The sequence below is a fragment of the Passer domesticus genome, chromosome 31 (genome assembly GCF_036417665.1).
Source record: "Passer domesticus isolate bPasDom1 chromosome 31, bPasDom1.hap1, whole genome shotgun sequence".
Lineage (NCBI taxonomy): Eukaryota > Metazoa > Chordata > Aves > Passeriformes > Passeridae > Passer > Passer domesticus.
Genome location: NC_087504.1, coordinates 3616900 through 3637159, shown reverse-complemented (window position 1 = coordinate 3637159; position 20260 = coordinate 3616900). Strand labels below are relative to the sequence as shown.

General features: G+C 71.1%; 2 protein-coding genes across 2 annotated transcripts; one reads left to right on the top strand and one right to left on the bottom strand.

The window, feature by feature from the left end:
- Window positions 1–580: 580 nt before the first annotated feature.
- On the top strand, window positions 581–6775 carry PPP1R1A (protein phosphatase 1 regulatory inhibitor subunit 1A). Its single transcript, XM_064401184.1, has 7 exons — window positions 581–744; window positions 3661–3721; window positions 4051–4088; window positions 4155–4218; window positions 4883–5032; window positions 5119–5291; window positions 6051–6775. Exons 1-6 carry the CDS (start codon window positions 664–666, stop codon window positions 5289–5291), a joined length of 567 nt encoding a protein of 188 aa, XP_064257254.1. The 5' UTR covers window positions 581–663; the 3' UTR covers window positions 6051–6775.
- Window positions 6776–6888: 113 nt separating this feature from the next.
- PDE1B (phosphodiesterase 1B) lies at window positions 6889–16449 on the bottom strand. Its single transcript, XM_064401163.1, is given in 16 exon segments — window positions 6889–8496; window positions 8931–9038; window positions 9370–9506; window positions 9592–9718; window positions 9829–9910; window positions 9986–10106; window positions 10199–10300; window positions 10382–10507; window positions 10831–10931; window positions 11353–11493; window positions 11791–11907; window positions 12567–12633; window positions 13416–13601; window positions 13680–13793; window positions 16311–16360; window positions 16363–16449. Coding segments are annotated over 15 exon segments (1644 nt in total). The 5' UTR covers window positions 16444–16449; the 3' UTR covers window positions 6889–8496; window positions 8931–8946.
- Window positions 16450–20260: the final 3811 nt, after the last annotated feature.

The following is a 20260-nucleotide window of genomic DNA, read 5'->3' as shown; positions in this document are numbered from 1 at the left end:
GCTGGCCTTGTCCCCTTGTCCTGGAGCGGGGGGGCGATGGTGGGACTGCCCCCCTGACTGCGGGGCGGCTGCTGTCCCTGTCCCTGTCCCCGTGTCCCTGTGTCCCTGTCCCTGTCCCCGTCCCCGTCCCTGTCCTGTCCTTGTCCCAGACCGTGTCCCTGTGTCTGTCCCCGTGTCCCTGTGTCTGTCCCCATCTCTGTAGCCATCCCTGTCCCAGACCACGTCCCTGTGTCTGTCCCTGTCCCCATCTCTGTCCCTATCCCTCTCCCTGTGTCCCTGTGTCTGTCCGTGTATCCCAGACTCTGTCCCACTCTCCTGACTCTGTCCATGTGTCCTTTGTCATGTCCCCGTGTCCGTCCCTGTGTCCCTGTGTCCATCCCTGTGTCTGTCCCCATGTCCGTCCCTGTGTCCGTGTCTGTCCCTGTGTCCTACGCTCTGTTACCGTGTCCCTGTGTCTGTCCCCGTGTCCGTCCCTGTGTCCCTGTGTCTGCCCCTGTGTCTGTCCCCGTGTCCCGTTGTCCGTCCCCGCGTCCCACGCGCGGGGCCCGGGGCGAGGCGTGGCCTCCGCGGGGCGTGGCCGGGGCGTGGCCGGGGCGTGGCCGGGGCGTGGCCGGGGCGTGGCCGCTCGGAGCCGCCGGAGCCGCCGGAGCCGCCGCGCCCGCGATGGAGCCCAACAGCCCCCGCAAGATCCAGTTCACGGTCCCGCTGCTGGAGCCGCACCTGGACCCCGAGGCGGCCGAGCAGGTGCGGGGACACCGCGGGGACACCGCGGGGACACCGCGGGGACACCGGGGGGACACCGGGGGGACACCGCGGGGCGCGGGGCCGCGCGGAGCAGCGAGCCGGGGGGGCTCCGGGGGGCTGCGGGCACGGCCCGGGCGGGGGTGGCACCGCCGGGGCCGGGGGTGACGCGGGGACAGCGGCGACACGAGGCTGCGGCCCCCCCGCTCCCGGGGCCACCGCGCCGAGCGGCCGCCGCTGTCCCCGGAGCCCCGCGGGACCGTGGGGCGGGGGGTGGCAGTGCCAGGGCCATGTGCCCGCTCCGCGCGACGCCACCGCGGCCAGCCCGGGACCCCCCGGCCCCTCCGGCCCTCGCCCGGCCCTGCTCCCGTCAGGGCCGCTCCCAGAACGGCCCCGGGCACGGGGTGACCCCGCGGGGACACGGCCGGGGACCCCCGGGCACCGCCAGCCCCCCGTGCCACCTCCCGGGGGCTGCGGGGCACTCGGGGGTCTGGGGGAGACCCCTCGGCCCCTCATCGCCCGCGGGGGCTTGAGGGGGTGAGGAGAAGAGGGGGGGTCCCTGCCGTGCCCCCCCCAGCCGGGGGTGGGGGCCAGGACCCCCCCGGTGCCAGCGGAGCGGGGGCGAGGGTGGCACTGTCCCTGAATGTGCCCTTCTGGGGCCACCACCCCGCGCGGTGGCAGCAGCGGGGGGTCCCCAGGAGGGAGGGGGGAGAGTTGGGGGTCCCCAGGAGGGAGGGGAAGGGGGGCACGAGCCCCCCAGCACCCAGCCCCGGGCACCCCCAGCCCCGTCCTCATCAGAGCCGGGCTCGGGCACTGCCCAGCCCCGGGCACCCCCTGCCCTGGCGTGCCTCAGTTTCCCCTCCCTGGGGGTCTCACCCAGCGCCTCTCGGGGCGCTGGGGTGGGGGTGACGCGGCCCCGTGCGGTGGCAGCAGGTGGCACTGCCCATGTCCCCTCCCTGCTCCCCTTCCTCGCGGTGACGGGGCTCGGCCGTGCCACCCCTCTGCGGGTGGCACCGCGGTGTCCCTGCGTCCTGCGGGGTCACCCCCGATCCGTCCAGCCCCACCCTCCCGTGTGCCCCCCGCAGGTCCGGCAGCCCCCTGACCCCCATCTCAGCCGAGCCCCCCCCGGTGCCCCCCGGTGCCAGGCCCGGCCCAGGCCTTTGTCCTGCACCTCTGCCCGTGTCCCCAACTCCCCCCGAGGCCGCGGGGACAATCCCGGGGGGGTTTTGCTGAGCCGAGCCGAGCCGGGCCAGGCCGGGGCCCTCCCGCTGCTGCCGCTGCCCGGTGCCCGGTGCCAGTGCCAGTGCCCGGTGCCGCTGCCGGTGCCCGGTACCCGGGGCCCGGTGTCAGTGCCCGGTGCCGGTGCCCGGTGCCGGTGCCCGGTGCCGGTGCCGGCCCCGTCCCCGCTGCCCCCGGATCGCTCCGCGCTCCTTGATCGATGCTGGAGATTGATCTAAAAATAGCTCCGGGAGGGAGCGGGGATGGAGGGATGGGGGAGGGATGGGGGATGGAGGAGGGAGGAGGGAGGGGAGGACGGAGGGAGGGAGCGGGAGGGGGGGGAGACCAGCGCGGCCCCTCCCCGGAGCATCGCCGGGATCCCCCGGACCCCCGGAATGAGGGGGAGGGGGCTCGGCCGGGGGGCTCGGCTCCACCCGGGTCACCTTGAGCAGGTGACACCGCTGTCCCCTCGCCGTCCCCGCCCCGGGGGGGGTCTCGGCCTCGCCCCCGCCCGCGGGAGGCTCCGCGGGGCTGCAGCGTCCCGGGGGGGGCCGCGGTTCGCGGGTTCCCCCCGGGAGCTGCGGGGTCTGGGGGGGCCCCCAAACCCTCCCAGCCCCATCGCGGGGGGACCCCGACCCCAAAGCGGGGGGCTCGTGCGAGGGTCGGGGGCGATTCCCGGCGATTCCCGGCGCCGCTAATCTCCCGTTAACATCCAACCCGCGTTTCCATGGCAACGGGGCCGGCACGGAAGGATGCGCCGGGCCCGGGGGGGGGCAGGGGCCGGGGGAGGTGCGGAGGGGCGGGGGGGGCTCCCGGCCGCTCGCCCGCCTCATTAGCATCTCATCAGCATCTCATTAGGCAGCCCGCCTCATTAGGGAATCCTCGCTGGGAAATGCAGCTGGCGGAGCGCTCAGTCACTGGGTCAGCGGGGAAAGGGGGCGCGGGGTCAGCGCCGTGCCCACCGCCGTGCCCACCGCCACCGCTGTGCCCAGTGCCACCGCCGTGCCCAGTGCCACCGCTGTGCCCGGTGCCACTTCTGTCCCCGGTGCCACTTCTGTCCCCCGTGCCACCGCCGTGCCCACCGCTGTGCCCAGTGCCACCGCTGTCCCCACCGCGGCCACCCCGCGGCCACCGACCCCCCCAGAAGGCAGCGGCGGGGCCGGAGCGGCTCCGGGTGACCTTGGGCAAGGACAGCGGCCGCAGAGGAAGGGCAGGGCCCCGCCGCTGTCCCCGTGTCGCTGTCCCCGTGTCGCTGTCCCCGTGTCGCTGTCCCCGTGTCGCTGTCCCCGTGTCGCTGTCCCCACGCCCTTCCCGCGGCCGGGTATAATTAGCTCCGGGATGGAAAAGCCACGTGTGTCCGGCCACCGCTGTCCCCGCGGGGCCACCGCCGGGGCCGCCACGGGGGCCACCACCGGGGCCACGACCGGGGCCGCCACCGCCCCGGGCACGGCGACACGGCGGGCTCGGGGCCAGCGGGGACAGCGGGGACAGCGGTGTCCCAAGCCCTGTTCTGGGGGGTCAGGGCCGAGGGTCCCAGTTCTGTGTTGGGGGTCCCAGTTCCGTGTTGGGGGTCCCAGTTCTGTGTTGGGGGTCCCAGTTCCGTGTTGGGGGTCCCAGTTCTGTGTTGTGGGTCCCAGTTCTGTGTCCGGGGGCCCCAGCTCCCTGTCTGGGGGTCCCAGTTGTCTCTTCTGTCCCCCCCAGATCCGGAGGCGCCGCCCGACCCCGGCCAACCTGGTCCTGAGCAGTGACCAATCGTCCCCAGGTGGGTCCCAGCGTTGTCCCCGCGTCACCCCCGGCCCCAGCCCACCCAGGGACCCCCCAGAGTGCTCAGGGACCCCCCAGAGTGCTCAGGGACCCCCCCAAGAAGCTCAGGGGCCCGAAATGTACTCAGGACACTCCCCAACATGGTCAGGGACCCCCCCATTATCCAGAGGGTCCCCCCCACATGCTCAAGAAGCCCCTAATGACACTCAGGGACCCCCCTAAATGACTCAGGGACCCCCAAAACTGCTCAGCCACCCCCACGTCACTCCCAGCCCCTCCCCACATTCCAGACCCCCCACTGACCTCTGCCCCCCTCTGCCCCCCCAGAGATCGACGAGGACCGGCTGCCCAACCCCCTGCTGAAGGTAGGTGCCCCTGCCCGGGGGGCTGCGGGACCCCCGGGGCCCCCCTGAGCCGCGCTGTCCCCGCAGTCCGGCCTGGCCATGTCCCCCCGGCAGAGGAAGAAGGTGTCCCGCAGCACCCCCACCATGAAAGGTACACGGGGGACACGGCGGGACACGGGGGGACGCGGGGGGCACGGGGGGGACACGGGGGGATAAGGGGGGCACGGGGGACAGGGGACACGGGGGGACACGGGGGGGGACACGGGGGGACACGGGGGACAGGGGACACGGGGGGACATGGGGGACACGTGGGGACACGGGGGGACATGGGGGGACACGGGGGGACACGGGGGGATAAGGGGGGATAAGGGGGGACATGGGGGGATAAGGGGAACATGAGGGGACACGGGGGGACACGGGGGGACATGGGGGGACGGGGGGACACAGGAGGGACATGAGGAGGACACAGGGGGACACAGGAGGGACATGAGGGGGACATGGGGGGACATGGGGGGATGGGGGGGAGATGGGGGGACACGAGGGGACACGGGGGGGACAGGGAGGGACGGGGGGGGACATGAGGGGACGTGAGGGGACACGGGGGGACATGGGGGTACAAGGGGGGACACAGGCGGGTGACAGCCCCCCCAGCACCGCGGGGGATGGGTGACTGGATGTCCCCTCCCTGCGCTGGCCTCGCTCCTCACCACCGCGGGGCCACCGCGAGGCCACCCGCGCGGGGCGGTGTCACCGGGAGCGCGGGGACGGTCACCGGGCCCCCCCCGCGCCCCCCAGCGCCGCTCCCTGCCCGGCAGAGCTGCAGATGATGGTGGAGCACCACCTGTGCAAGCAGGCGCAGGGCGGCGACGACGACGACGAGGTGGCGGCCACCGCGCGCTGCCCCCGCGGCGACACCGAGCACCGGCACAGCCCCGGCGGCTCCTGCCCCGCCCCGGGCGGCCACCGTGAGTGGGGGGCGCGGGGGGCCGGGCTGGGGGCTCGGGGGGCGCTGGGGGGCCCTGGGGTCACCCCCTGTGCTGTGACACTGCAGGGACACCCGGGGATGGGACACCCCAGGCTGGGACACCCCGGGCCGGGACCCCCCAAGCCGGGACCCCCCAAGCCGGGACCCCCCGGGCCGGGACCCCCGGGACCGTGCGGCGCAGCCGGGCTGAGGACGGGACCCATATAGAGCCTGGGGACAGCGCGGGCAGCGGCCACTAGGTACGGCCTGGGGACACCGGGGACACCGGGGACACTGGGGGTGCTGGGGGCACTGGGGGCACTGGGGACACTGGGGGTGCTGGGGGTACTGGGGACACTGGGGGCATGGGGACACTGGGGACACTGGGGGTGCTGGGGGACACTGGGGACACTGGGGGCATTGGGGACACTGGGGACACTGCGGGTGCTGGGGGACACTGGGGGGCACTGGGGGACACTGGAGGCAATGTCAACATTGGGGACATTGGGGACACTGGGCGCACTGGGGACATTGGAGATATTGGGGACACTGGGGACTGGGGACACTGTGACACTGGACTGGGGCAGTGGAGGGGCACTGGGACATGATACTGGGGCACTAGGGTGGCACTGGGACGTCACTGGGATGGCACTGGAGCATTGGGATGGCACTGGGGTGTCACTGGGATGGCACTGAGGTGTCACTGGGGTGGCACTGGGGCATTGGGATGGCACTGGGGTGTCACTGGGATGGCACTGAGGTGTCACTGGGGTGGCACTGGGGCATTGGGATGGCACTGGGGTGTCACTGGGATGGCACTGGGGTGTCACTGGGGTGTCACTGGGGCGTCACTGGGTGTCACTGGGACATTGGGGTGTCACTGAGGTGTCACTGGGACACTCCCGCCACTCCCCAGGGACAGGGACAGTGCCAGGGCCAGGGTGGCCCTGCTGGCACGGGGCAGGGCCAGGGCTGTCCCCTCCCCTGTCCCCAGCGCTGTCCCTGTCCCTTGTCCCCAGGAGTGGCCGCGGCAGCCGGACGCCAGCGCAGATTTTTTTATTCCATTTTCTAAGATTTTGGGGCCGCCCAGAATCCTTTTGGGATTTTTTTTATTTGATTTTGTTCCCAAGGGCAGGTCCCCACCGGGGGGGGGGGGGTCTGGGGACAACGCCAGGCCTGTCCCCTCCCCCTGGGGACCTCAGGGCAGGTGACACTGGGGACACTGAGCAGACCCCCCCTCACTGCCACCCCCGGGTGCCCGGGGCAGGTGACACGTGCCACACCCCCCCCCTCACCTCACTGCCACCCTTGGGGGGCACCGGGGACACTGAGTGACACCTGCGTGCCCCCACCCCCACTGCCAGCCCCGGGGGTCCCCAGGGCGGGGGGCACGGGGGACACGGAGCAGCCCCCCCCTCACTGCCACCCTGGGGTGTCCCCTGGGCCCCCCCACCTGTGCACACCTGGGGGGACACGGGGAGGGGACACGGGGGGGCACAGGGACACTCGCGTGCACACGGACACGGGGGACAGGGACACGGGGAGGGTGGGGGGCGCGGGGACCCCCCCCAGCCGGAATTAAAGGGATCCTTTCCCCCCCCGCCTCCTGCTTGGGCCGCGCCGGGGGGGGGGGCAGGGGGTGGGACCCCCTCTGTGGGTGGGTGGGGGACTCCAGGACCCCCTTTGGGTGCTGGGGGGGCCGCGACCCCCTTTTGGGTGCTGTGGAGGGGTCCGGGACCCCCCCTTGGGGCTGCCCCCATCCCCGGGCTCAGCCCCCTCCCCAAATTCCGCCCCCCCAGTTTCCCCCCAGCCCCGGGCTCCCGCGCCCCCCCCCCCCCAGTGTCCGGGGCGCAGCCGTGGTGGCGGCGGCGTTTATTAATTAACTCATTAATTAATTAATTAATTGCTCGTTAGCGGCGGCGCGGGGGGGGACACATGCGGGGGGAGGAGCTCTGCCAGCGGTGACCGAGGGGGACACGGGGGGGACACGGGGGGACACGGGGTACAAAAATACAAACACGGGGGGGGGCGGGGCCGGGGCCGGAGCGGGAGGGGGAGGGGCCTGGGGGGGGAGGGGGTCCGGGCGTTCCCGAACATTCCTGAGCATTCCCGGGACGTTCCCGAACATTCCCGGGGGTCGGGGCAGCCCCGGGGAGCCGGAGGGAATCCGGGATGGCAGGGGGTGCTCGAGGGGCGCGGGTCCGGGATTCTGGAACATTCCTGGGACTGGATCCGGGGTCCTGGAACATTCCCGAGGCTGGATCCGGGATCCTGGAACATTCCCAGGGCCAGATCTGGGATCCTGGAATATTCCCAACTCTGGATCTGGGATTCTGGAACATTCCTGGGACTGGATCCGGGATCCTGGAACATTCCTGGGACTGGATCCGGGATCCTGGAACATTCCCAGGGCCAGATCTGGGATCCTGGAACATTCCTGAGGCTCAGTTTGGGATCCTGGAGATTCCCAAGGCTTGGTGGATCCGGGATCCTGGAAGATCCCAAGCCTCGATCCCAGATTCTGGAACATTCCCAAGGTTGGATCCATGGATTCCCCAAACATCCCGCGATTCCCGAGGCTCACTGGAGCTGGGGGAGGCTGGACCGGGATGTGGGAGCATTCCCGAGCATTCCCAAACATTCCCGAGCATTCCCGGCATTCCCGGGATGTCACAGGCCGTGGGAACATTCCAGGGACGGGCGGGAGCCGGGGGACACCGGAGCGGGATCTGTCCCTGTCCCCTCCTTGTCCCCAGTGCCACCCGCGCCGTGCTGGCGGGACCCCGTGGGGACCTCCCTGTCCCAGTCCCTGTCCCTGTCCCTGTCCCTGTCCCCTCTCGTGTCCCTGTCCCTGTTCCCGGGTGGGATGGGGACAGGGCACAGTGCCACCCTCACAGTGTCACCAGCCAGACCACGCGGGCATCAAGGGGAGCGCGGTGGCCCTGGCGGTGACACCGTGTCCCCCCTGGCTGTCCCCACGGTGTCCCCCCGTCTGTCCCCACCGTGTCCCCCCCGGCTGTCCCCAGCCCCTCCCGCGCGGGAAAAGCGTTTTTAAAAATCCCAAAGGACCGAGCCCGGCGGGGGGCCGGGGGTGGCAGTGAGGGACCGGTGACACCGGGACAGAGGGGACAGCCTGGGGGGCTCTTGGCACAGCGGTGACACCGATCCTGGCACGGGGGTGACACCGATCCTCGCACGGGGGTGACACCGATCCTGGCACGGTGATGACACCAGTCCTGGCACGGGGGTGACACCGATCCTGGCACGGGGGTGACACCAGTCCTGGCACAGAGGTGACCCCTGTCCTGGCACGGCAGTGACCCCGGTCCTGGCATGGGGGTGACCCCGGTCCTGGCATGGGGGTGACCCCGGTCCTGGCACCGATCCCAGCCCGGCCCCGGGGCTGCTGCCCTGCGGATGGTGCTGAACTCGATGGCATCGAAGACAAGACACTCGGACAAGGACCTGCCGGGAGGGGACAGTCACTGCCGTGTCCCCGCCCTGTCCCGGTGTCCCCGCCCCTCTCCCGGTGTCCCCGCCCCCTGTTCCGGTGTCCCCGCCCTCTCCCGGTGTCCCCGCCCCATCCCAGTGTCCCCGCCCCATCCCGGTGTCCCCGCCCTCTGCCCCGGTGTCCCCGCCCCCTGTCCCGGTGTCCCCGCCCTTTGCCCCGGTGTCCCCGCCCCTGTCCCGGTGTCCCCGCCCTCTCCCGGTGTCCCCGCCCTCTCCCGGTGTCCCCGCCCCATCCCAGTGTCCCCGCCCCTGTCCCGGTGTCCCCGCCCCCCATCCCGGTGTCCCCGCCCCCTCTCCCGGTGTCCCCGCCCTCTGCCCCGGTGTCCCCGCCCCCTGTCCCGGTGTCCCCACCCTGTCCCGGTGTCCCCACCCTGTCCCGGTGTCCCCACCTGGCTCCTCCCGCCGCTATTCCACGTCCCCGTTCTCGCTGTGGGTCCCGGTGGCCGCAGGCTCCTCGCACGGGGACAGCTCATCGATGGACGCCTGGTTGGTGATGCCTGGGGGACACGGGCAGGGTCACCGGGGCACGGCCCGGGGTCACTGGGACACGGCCCAGGGTCACCGGGGGCACCCCGGAACTTCTGTCCCCCCTGGGGCCACCACCCTGCACAGCCCGCGGCCACCCGCACCGCGTTTGTGTCACCTCACACTGGGACAGAGCTGGCCCCGAGCAGTTCGTGGTGGTCCCCAAGCCCTCCCCGGTGGCCATAGTGGTGGCCATGGTGGCCATTGGTGGCCATAGTTGCCATAGTGGCTGTGGTGGCCACGGTGGCCATGGTGGCTGTACTGGCCATGGTGGCCATGGTGGCCATGGTGGCCGTCCCCTACCGCTGGCCGCCCTCTCCTTCCACTTCTGCTTGTTCTCCTGGATGTGCTTGGTCCAGGTGGAGCGGAACCCGGCCAGGTCGGCTTTGACGTCCCCCAGCTCCAGGTGCTCATCCAGGGACGGCTGCCGCCACTGCGAGCTGGGGGACAACGGCGACAGCTGGCAGCGGGCCAGGGCCACCGCTGCCACCACAGGGCACAAACCTTGGGGACAGGGACACCCACCTGGGCTGCTGGGCAGCCGCGGGGTTGCCCTTGGCCTTGGAGCCGTCCTCGGCCAGCGGCGTCACCAACTTCTCGGCCACGTCGGTGAGCACCGAGAACGTCGGCTCCACGATGAAGTCGATGAACCCTGGGGACAGGAGGGGACACGGCGTTGCTGGGGACACAGTGAGGGCAGCGTGGGGACAGCGTGGGGACGGCGTGGGGACAGGACAGGGACGGAACCCACCCCGCACTCACCGATTTGCGACTGGGCCACCAGCGTGGAGGTGCGGTCGCAGAGGGGCGAGAAGGGCAGCCCCAGCTCGGCCTCCTTGTCCCCCTGGCAAGGCAAGGGACATCCGTGGTGTCCCCACGGGGTGTCCCCCGCGTCCCCCCCGCCCGGCCCCGGCCCTACCTGCCGGAAGAACTCCTCCATGAGGGCCTTGGTCCAGCGGCTGTGCACCGCCCACTGCTTGGTGGGGTGGCTGATGTCGGCCGCGTGCAGCAGCAGCGACAGCACCTTGGACTTGTCCAGCCTGGGGACAACAGCCCCGCGCTCAGATTGTCCCCAAAGCCACCCCGCCAGCCCTGGGGACACACCTGGGGGCCGGGGACCACCCCCACCCACCTCTCCAGCTGCTGCAGCGCCGTCTTCATGGACTTGACCTGCTGGAAGTGGCAGGACATGTCGGTGGCCAGGACCATCTCGATGACCAGCGCCCGCAGCTCCCTGCGGGGAGGGAGGGGACACGGTCAGGGGACAGCGCGGGGACAGCGCGGGGACAGCGCGGGGACGGCGAGGGGAGCTTACGCGAACTCGTCCTTGGTGAGGTTGACGAAGATGTTGAGCTCCTCGTCCTGCATCAGGCGGAACACGGCGCTGATGTGGTGGTTCTCCAGCACCGAGCGGTCGTTGTACAGGATGGCGGTGTCCGACCTGGGACACGGGGACATGGGGACACGGGGCACGGGGACGGGACCCCCGCAGCGAGGGGTGGCCCCGGGGTGGCAGCACCGCTGTGTCCCGGCTGTGCTGGTGGCCCTGAGCGTTCCTCAGGTGTCCCCAAGGTGCCCCACGGTGTCCCCAGGACGGGTCCGCAGCCCTGCCTGGGACACGCCGTGCCACCCACACTGCCATGCCACCCGGGCCATGCTGCGTCCCTGTGCCATGCCGTGCCACCCGGGCCATGCTGTGCCACCTGGGCCATGCTGCGTCCCTGTGCCATGCCGTGCCACCCGGGCCATGCCCCGTGCCCTCACTTGGTCTGGATGTGGAAGCTGTTCGTTGTCCCCGTGTGCTCGAAGTCGTGGATGGCGGCGGCGAAGACGATGGCCAGGAGCTCGATCTCGGACAGGCAGTGCTGGGGACAGGGACAGGGACAGGGATGGGGACAGGGATGGGGACAGGGCCACCCCCGCTGAGTGTGACACCCCAGGTGGGCTGTGACAGCCGCGTGGGGACAGCGGGCAGCACATGCACCAGGTGCCACCCCGCGTGTGACAGCCAGACGGGGACAATCGGGCACAGATGTGTGCCAGGTGCCACCCCGCGTGTGGCAGCCAGACGGGGACAATTGTCACAGATGTGTGCCAGGTGCCACCCCGCGTGTGACAACCGCGCACAGACGCGTTGCAGGTGCCACCCCATGCGTGTCACCTGTCCCCCGTGCCCGGTGCCACCCTCGGGACGTTCCCATGGCAACGAGCCCCGCCAGGCGGGTGGCGCGGTGCCAGCCCTGGGGACAGCGCTGTGCCCGTGTCCCGTGTCCCCGTGTCCCGTACCAGCATGCCGGTGCGCAGCAGGAAGCAGTGCACGGTCTGGGTGACATCGGCCGCGTGCACCTGGTTGTGGTAGGGGTTCCGGAACTTTCCGTAGCCGCCCTCCAGCGCCTCCAGCAGCGACGTCAGGAACGCGCCGGGAATCTGCCAGCGGGGACATCGCGGTGACGGGGGGGGGACGGTCCCTGGGGGCAGCTCGGGGGTCCTGAAGGGGAGTTTGGGGGTCCTGGGGTGGAGTTTGGGGGTCCTGGGTGATCTTGGGGGGTCCTGAGGGAGTCTCAGGGCTCCGAGGACGGAGTTTGGGGGTCCTGGGGAGGGGTTTGGGGCTGTTTTGGGGGTTTTGGAGGATTTTGGATGTTGGGTCACACCTTGAAGCGGCTGTTGAGATTGTAAGGGGATATTTTCGTGGGATTTTGGGGGATTTTGGGGCGCCGGGCACACCTTGAAGCGGCTGTTGAGGTTGTGGCGGGTGAAGAGCTCGAACACCACCGTGCGCAGCGAGTGCTCCTCGGCCGCGCGGTGCAGCGAGAACACGTCAAAGCACCACTGGTCCAGCCCCTGCGGGGACACCGGGGACACCGGGGACACTGGGGGTGGCCGGGAGTTCCAGGAATGCCCAGAAATTCCCAGTGAAACCCCAATGAAGTCTGCAATTCCCAGTTATTCCCATTGATTCCCAGAGATTCCCACTGATTCCCATTGATTCCCAGAGATTCCCAGAGATTCCCAGTGATTCCCAGTGATTCCCATTGATTCCCAGATTCCCATTGATTCCCAGTTATTCCCAGTCATTCCTAGAGATTCCCAGTGATTCCCATTGATTCCTGGTAAAACCCCAGTAATTCCCAGAGATTGATTCCCATTGATTCCCAGTTACTCCCAGATATTTCATTGATTCCCATTGATTCCCATTGATTCCCATTGATTCCCAGATATTCCCAATGATTCCTAGAGATTCCCAGTAATTCCCAGTGATTCCCATTGATTCCCAGTTATTCCCAGATATTTCATTGATTCCCATTGATTCCCAGTAAAACCCCAGTAATTCCCAGAGATTGATTCCCATTGATTTCCAGTTATTCCCAGATATTTCATCGATTCCCATCGATTCCCAGTTACTCCCAGTACCTCCCATTGCCTCCCAGCCATTCCCAGTAGCTCCCAGCAGCCCCCCGCGGTTTTGGGGTGGTTTTGGGGTGTTTGGGGTGCCCCGGTACCTTCAGGCAGTTGAGGACGGAGGAGGAGTAGCTCGGCCCCACGGCCGTGTACGTCCGGCGGAACATCCTGGGGGGAGGCAGGGCTGGGGGGTCTGGGGGGGCTGGGGACCCCCGGGGGGCTGGGGACACCCCTGGGGACACCCCGGTGACCCCAGGTTCCCAGGGGAACCTCGCTTCTAGGGGCCCACCTGGGTTTTGGGGACCCGCCTGATGCTGGGGACAGTCCCTGGGTTTTGGGGAGCGCTCTGCTCTCAGCTCACCCCCCCCCACTGTCACATCCCCCCCAAGCTCTGTCCCCACCGTGTCCCCTCCGTGCCCTCCTCGGGTGTCCCTGTCCCCATGTGCCCTGCTCGGGTGTCCCTGTGTCCCCTCCGTGCCCTCCTCAGGTGTCCCTGTCCCCCTGCTCTGTGCCCTGCTCGCTGTGTCCCTGTCCCCACGTGCCCCCCTGGCTGTGTCCCTGTCCCCTCTGCACCCCCCTGGCTGTGTCCCTGTCCCCTCTGCACCCCGCTGGCTGTGTCCCTGTCCCCTCTGCACCCCCCCTCACTGTGTCCCTGTCCCCTCCATGCTCCCCTGGCTGTGTCCCTGTCCCCTCTGCACCCCCCTGGCTGTGTCCCTGTCCCCTCTGCACCCCCCTGCCTGTGTCCCTGTCCCCTCCGTGCCCCCCTGGCTGTGTCCCTGTCCCCACGTGCCCCCCTGGCTGTGTCCCTGTCCCCTCTGCGCCCCCCTGGCTGTGTCCCTGTCCCCTCTGCACCCCCCTGCCTGTGTCCCTGTCCCCTCTGCACCCCCCTGCCTGTGTCCCTGTCCCCGCCGCGCCCCCTGGCTGTGTCCCCACCCCGTGTCCCCTGTCACCTCTCCACGAAGATGCCGGCCTGCACGGCGTGCACGATGCTGCGGAATTTGGGTTTCTCCTCGGCGCGGCGGCCCTTGGCCCGCGCCTGCTGCGTGAAGGTGGCCGCCAGCCAGTCGCGCACCTCGGAGGGCACGGCCGCGTCCGAGCCCATGTCCCGCAGCTCGTCCTCCGTGTCCAGCACCTGCCTGGGGGGCACGGCGACACTCAGCGCGCCGCTGTCCCCCCCCGGGCGCGGGGCCGGCCCCTCGCAGCCCCCTCCCCACCTGGTCTCGTCGATGCACACGGCCTCGAGCAGCGAGGCCGCGTACTCCAGGTTGCGCTTCAGCTCCTCCACGCTCACCTCGCCCGCCTCCAGCTGCTTCACCAGGAAACGGAGCCTGGGGCACCGGGACACCGGGGACGGGGGGACAGGGGTTAGGGACACCGGGGACAGGGGTTAGGGACACCGGGGACGGGGGGACAGGGGTTAGGGACACCGGGGACAGGGGTTAGGGACACCCGGGGGGACAGGGACACCCGGGGGGACAGGGGTTAGGGACACCGGGGGGACAGGGACACCCGGGGGGGACAGGGGTTAGGGACACCGGGGGGACAGGGACACCCGGGGGGACAGGGGGGACAGGGGGTTAGGGACACCCAGGGACACAGAGGCTTAGGGACACCCGGGGACAGAGGGGACAGGAGGGATAGGGTGTCAGAAGTCCCCGGGGACAGGGTGGCATTGACCCCCAGGGGACAGGAGGGACAGGGTGTCAGAGACCCCAAGGGACAGCCCCGGGGGGGGACAGCGTCTTAGGGACCCCTGGGAACAAAGGGGACAGGAGGGACAGCGTGTTAGAGACCCCCGGGGACAGGAGGGACCCCCCCGACAGGAGGGGGACAGGGTGTCAGAGACCCCCGGGGACAGGGTGTTAGAGACCCCCGGGGACAGCCCCGGGGGGGGGACAGAGTGGCATTGACCCCCCCAGGAGAGCAAGGACAGCCCCCAGGACAGGGACAGGGGGTCACAGCCCCCCAGGTTGGGGACAGGGGGTCACAGGAAGGGGACAGGGGAATTGGGGGATTCCCGTCTGGGGAGTGCCACCCCCGTGGCACCGGTGGCACAGTGACATGGGGTGGCACAGGTGGCACAGGGTGGCACAGGTGGCACAGGTGGCACGGGTGGCACAGGGGGGTGACAGCGTGGGGACACGGGCGCTGCCATCCTGCCCACGCTGGTGCCAGCACAAGGACACCCGTGTGGCCGCCGCGGCCACCGGAGCCACGCGGTGGGGAGGGGCCACCACGTCCCCGGTCACGGCGACAGTGACGGTGACAGCGAGGGGGGGCCGGGGGAGCGGGGGGGCACAGACGTCACCAGCGCTGCTGTGACCTTGGGGATGGCCATTGTCACCTTCCCGCGCCCTGCCACCCCTCGTGGGGACCCTCAGGGACCCCCCCGTGGGGACGGCCCGGCCTTGGTGACCCCCGTGTCACTCGTGGGGACAAAGGGACAAGGCACGGGGCTCGGGCTGTGCCACCCTGCCGGTGCCACCCCCCTGCCACCATGTCCCCCTGCCGGTGACCCCCGTGTCCCCAGGGCCACCCCACGGGTGACAGGGCGGCTTCAGGGACCCCCGGACTGTCACCCCCGGCTGCTGCTGCCCCTCGGAATGGGGGGGGACACCGGGGGGGGCTCAGGAGGGGACCGCCCCCACTTTGGGGACACACGGCCACCCACCTGTGGGAGCGACACGTGGGGACACACGTGTGACACCCCCAGAGTGTCACCCCCCCGCACCCCCGTGTGACACCCCCAGAGTGTCACCCCCCGTGTCCCCCCCCGTGTCCCCTGGCACGCTCAGGTGCGCCACACCTGCCCCGCCGTGTCCCACACGTGTCCCCACGCGTGTCCCCACGCACGTGGTGCCCCCCGGGCCGCCCCCAGCCCCACGGGGACCCCCCCCGGGCGCCGCACGTGCCGCAGGTGGGCGCGGGGCCACGTGAGCTCCCGCGGCACAGGTGAGGGGGTGGCACCCCCCGGCAGCCCCCCCGCCACACGGAGGTGGCACCTGCGCTGTCCCCGCAGGGCTGGGGACACCCCGGGCCCCTCTGTCACCCCGCGGTGACACCCCCAGAGTGCCACGCCGGGGGGAGGGTGACCCCCAGGTCTGTCCCCAAGGGGGTCCCAAAGGAGGCTTGGGGACACCCCGAGGGTCCTTGGGGACAGCCGAAGGTCCCAGGGGGCCTTTCTGGGGTGGAGGTGCTGGGGGGTCTTAGAGGGGAATGGGGGTCCCCAAAGGGGGGTCGGGGGGGGATCCACGGATGGGTCAGGGGTCTCAGTGTGCGGGTCCCGGTTTGGGGGTCCCGGTTTGGGGTTTGGGAGTCCAAATTTAGGGCTTAAAGGTTCCGGTTTGGGAGTCCCAGTTTGTGGTTTAAGGGTTCCAGTTTGGGGTTTGGGGGTCCCAGGTTGGGATTTGGGGGGTCCCAGTTTGGGGGTCCCAGGTTGGGATTTGAGGGATCCCGGTTTGGGGTTTGGGGGGTCCCGGTTTGGGGGGTCCCAGTTTGGGGTTTGGGGGTCCCAGTTTGGGTTTGGGGGGGTCCTAGTTTGGGGTTTGGGGGTCCCAGTTTGGGTTTGGGGGGTCCCGGTTTGGGGGTCCCAGTTTGGGATTTGAAGGGTCCCAGTTTGGGGTTTAGGGGGTCCCGGTTTGGGGGTCCCAGGTTGGGATTTGAAGGGTCCCCAGTTTGGGGTTTAGGGGTCCCAGGTTGGGGATTTGAAGGGTCCCAGTTTGGGGTTTAGGGGTCCCCGGTTTGGCTGTCCCGTTTTGGGGGTCTCTCTCTTTGGGGGGGGTGTCTCACTTTGGGGGGGGTCTCTCTCTTTGGGGGAGGGGGTCCCGCGGCCGGGGGTCACTCACAGCGCCCGCAGCTTGACCCAGACCTTCCTGCCGGGCACGGCCCTTGGCGTCCAGCGGGGACGGGGCACCCTCCGGCCGCGTCCAGCGCGCCGCGCTCCCGCTCCAGCCCCGGGAGGCTCCGCGGCGGCTCCATCGCCCCCTGGGCACCGAGCAGCGCGGCTCAGCCCGGCCCGGCCCGGCCCCTCCGCCAGCCCCCGGCTCCTTCCCGGAGCCCCCCGGTCCCTCCCGCTCCTTCCGCTAGCCCCCCGGTCCCTCTGCTAGCCCCCGGCTCCCTCCGGTGGACCCGGTCCCTCCGGTAGCCCCCGGTCCCTCCGGTAGCCCCCGGTCCCTCTGCTAGCCCCCGGTCCTTCCCGGTCCCTCCGGTAGCCCCCCGGTCCCTCCCGGAGCCCCCCGCCCCTCCCGCGGCCCCGGTTCCCGGCGCCTCCCGCAGCCCGGAGCCCCCGCGGCTCCCCCGGCCCCGGTTCCCGGCGGCGCCGGTGCCTCCCGCGGCCCCCGGTAGCGGCCGCAGCCCCGGCGGCCGCCCCCCCGCCCCGGCCTCCCCCCCGCCCCCCGGTAGCCGGCGGCTGCGCAGGCAGCACCGGAGCCAAGATGGATCCGGGCACCGGGGGTGGGAGCACCGGCAGGGGAGAGCCGGGAGAGCCGGGAACGGAGGCCGGGAGCGGGGAACCGGGAGGGGAGAGCCGGGAACCGGGAAACGGGGCTGGGGAAACCGGGATGGAGAGCCGGGAACGGAGAACCGGGGATGGAGAACCGGGAACGGAGAACCGGGATGGAGAACCGGGGATGGAGAACCGGGATGGAGAACCGGGAATGGGAGAACGGCGAATGGGAGAGCCGGGATGGAGAACCGGGATGGAGAACCGGGATGGAGGAGGAGCGGGGGATGGGCCAGCGCCGGCGGGGGAGCGGGGATGCTGCGCGCTCCTACCGGGGGATGCTCGGCCGGTGCCGCCGGTGTCGCCGTGCCCGTGCCCGGTGTGGCCGTGCCGGTGTCGCCGTGCCCGGTGTGGCCGTGCCCGGTGTGGCCGAGCCCGGTGTGGGCCGTGCCCGGTGCCGCCGTGCCCGGTGCCGCCGAGCCCCGCTCGGTCCCCCCCGCCGCCGGCGCTGCCTCCGCCGCCCGGGGCCTCGCCGCAACTTTCCCCGAGCCGGCACCGGCACCGGCACCGGCACCGGCGGGCGGGGCGGGGCGGGGGGAGCCGGGGGCGGGGGGCCCGGAGCGGGGGGTCCGCCCAGCCCCGCGCGGCGCCGGGACCCCCAGGGGGAGCGCGGGGGAGAGGGGGGGGGCTGCCCCGGGACCCCCCCGAGGGGAGGGAAGGGCTGGGGGAGGGGACGGACCCCCGGGACCCCTCTGGGGGTGCGCCCCTCCCCCCATCAGGGGGACCCCCTAAACCTCCCGAAGCTCCGGGGGGGGGGAGGGGGGGGTCAGGACCCCCAGGATCCGCGGGGCAGAGGGGGAGGGGGACGTGCCCCGCGACCCCCGGGGGTCGTGGGGGCGCTCCTGGGTTTAGCAGCGAGGGGAGGGGTCAGAGACCCCCGTGACCCCCCCCTGTGCGACCCCCAGACCCCCCCCGGTGCCCCCCCAGCCCCCGGCCATCCCCGACCCCGGCAGCGTCCCTTTGTCCGCCCCCCCCGGGGGGGTCAGAGCCCCCCTCCCCAATTACTGTAGGTCCCCCCAAACCGCCTCACCTGGGCTGGGGGGGCACCAGGAGCTTGAGGGGGACCCCCCCACACCCCCCTGACCCCCACCCTGAGCCCCCCCAGAGCCCCTCGGGGGGCGCTGCTGGCCCGGGGGGATCTCGGGCTGCCCCGGCGGGGGTCTCAGGGCCGGCTCGGGGGGGTTTTGGGGTGCGGCGACCTCAGGGTCAGCCTGGGGGGGGGGTCTCAGGGTGGCCTGGGGGTCCCAGGGGCCGGCCCGGGGGGGTGTCTCAGGGGTGGCCCAGGGTGTCTCAGGGTGGCCCAGGGGGGTCTCAGGGTGGCCCGGGGGGGTTTTGGGGTGCGGGGAGCCCCCCGCAGCCCCCCCGGCAGGCGCCGAGCGCGGCCCCCGAGGAATATTAATGAGCCTTTATGTAACGCCGTGGGTGGGAGCAGCGCCCACCTCGGCACCGCGGGGGGGCCAGGTGAGCCCCCCCACCCCCCGGAGCCCCCCCACCCCGGGGTGCCCCCCCCAACCCCGCCCCGCCACCCCCAGGGTCCCCCCCGGGCTCCTCCAGCGGCGGATTCTGGGGGGGGTCCCTCTGATTCGCCCCCAAAAATGGGAGGAGGGGTCCCTCCCCTCCCTGGGGGTCCCCGATTTGCAGCCACGGGACCCCCCCGGGCTGAGCCCCCCCGGGCAGAGCCAGGGGCTCTCGGACCCCGCCGGGACACCTGGAGGGCCAAAAATCCCAAATTTGGGCTCCTCCAGCCCCTCCTGGGGGGTCCTCCCACCCATCTTGGGGTCCTCAAAGGGGATTTTGGGGGTCCTCCAGTCTCATTTGGGGTCTCTCGAACTGATTTTAGGGGTCTCAAACTCATTTTGGGGGTCTCAAACCCATCTGGGGATCCTCGAACAGCTTTGGGGGTCTTCAAATAAACCAGGGGGTCCTCAAAGTGATTTTGGGGTTTCTCAAACCGATCTGGGGATCCTCAAGCTGATTTCAGGGGTCCCAAACTCATTTTGGGGCTTCTCAAAGTGATTTGGGACCCTCCAAGTGATTTTGGGGGTCTCCAGCTGATTTTGGGGGCTGCTCAAAGCGACCCCAGCGCCCCAAATTCGCTTTTTGGGCTCCCCGAGCTGCTCCTTTTGGGCCTCCCCCCCCCCCCATTTTGGGGCTCCCCCCCTCCCAAAGCCTCCCTCGCTCCTTTTGGGGGCTCCCCGGCGGAATTTTGGGGTTCGTGAAAACCCCGAACTTTGACTTTCGCCTGAGGGAACTTCGGGGGGGGAGGGGCGGGTTTTGGGGGTGGGGGTGGGCCCCGGGGGGGGGAGGGGCAGGTTTTGGGGTGGGGGGTGGGCCCCGGGGGGGGGGGGTCCGTGGGCGGGGCCGGGTGGGCGCGCGCGAGACAAAAGCGGGGAAGGGAACGGGGGGGTGGAGGGGATTGGGGGGGGTTCGTGATTGACGGGGATTGGGGGGGGTTCGTGATTGACGAGCCCGAAATAAACCGGGAATGAAACGCGGGAGGGGGCGGCCGAGCCCCCCGGTGAGCGCGAGGGGGCGGCGCGGGGTCGCGCCGGGGTCGCTCCGCGCCTCGCGCTGCTCGGGGGGCTCGGGTTGCATTTTTGGGGTTTTTTTGGGGGTTTTTTATGGTTTTTTTTTTTTGGTTTTAACGCGATTTTTGCCGGACATTTCTCGGCGCCCCCCGGCCCGGGTTTTTGGGGGGGTCTCGGTGACGGGGGGGTCCTGGGGGGGCTCGGCGGGCTCTGTCGCCGCTGCCGGTGACTCATCCCGGAGCCGCCGCCGTGCGCGGAATGGCAACGGCCGCGCTCGCCGTGCCCGAGGAGCCGCACGGGAGGGAAGCGAAACACGCGGAGATGGGGGGAGACAAAAAAACCCGGGGGGGCTCGGGGGGCTCGGGGGGAGCGCCGAACCGGACTGGAAACGGGCCCGGGGGCGAGCGGCGGCAGGGAAACTGAGGCACGGCCCCGCCGGGACGGGGCGGGCGCCAAACGGGGAAATCGCGGTGGGAGCGGGGGGGGCGCCGAGTTGTGACCCCCCCGGACACCCCCGGACCGTCCCAAAGCCCCCCCTGGACCCCCCCGGACACCCCCGGACCCCCCCGGGCCCCCCCGGACCGTCCCCGGACCCCCCCGGACCCCCCCGGACCCTCCCAGAGCCCCGGAGGGTCCTGGAACGCCCCCGGGGGGGGTCCCAGGGTGGGGCGGCCCCTGCGGACCCCAATGATTGCCGAGAGGTGAATTTGGGGTGAAAAGAGGATTTTAGTGACAGCGGCGACAGCGGGGGGACAGCGGGGACAGG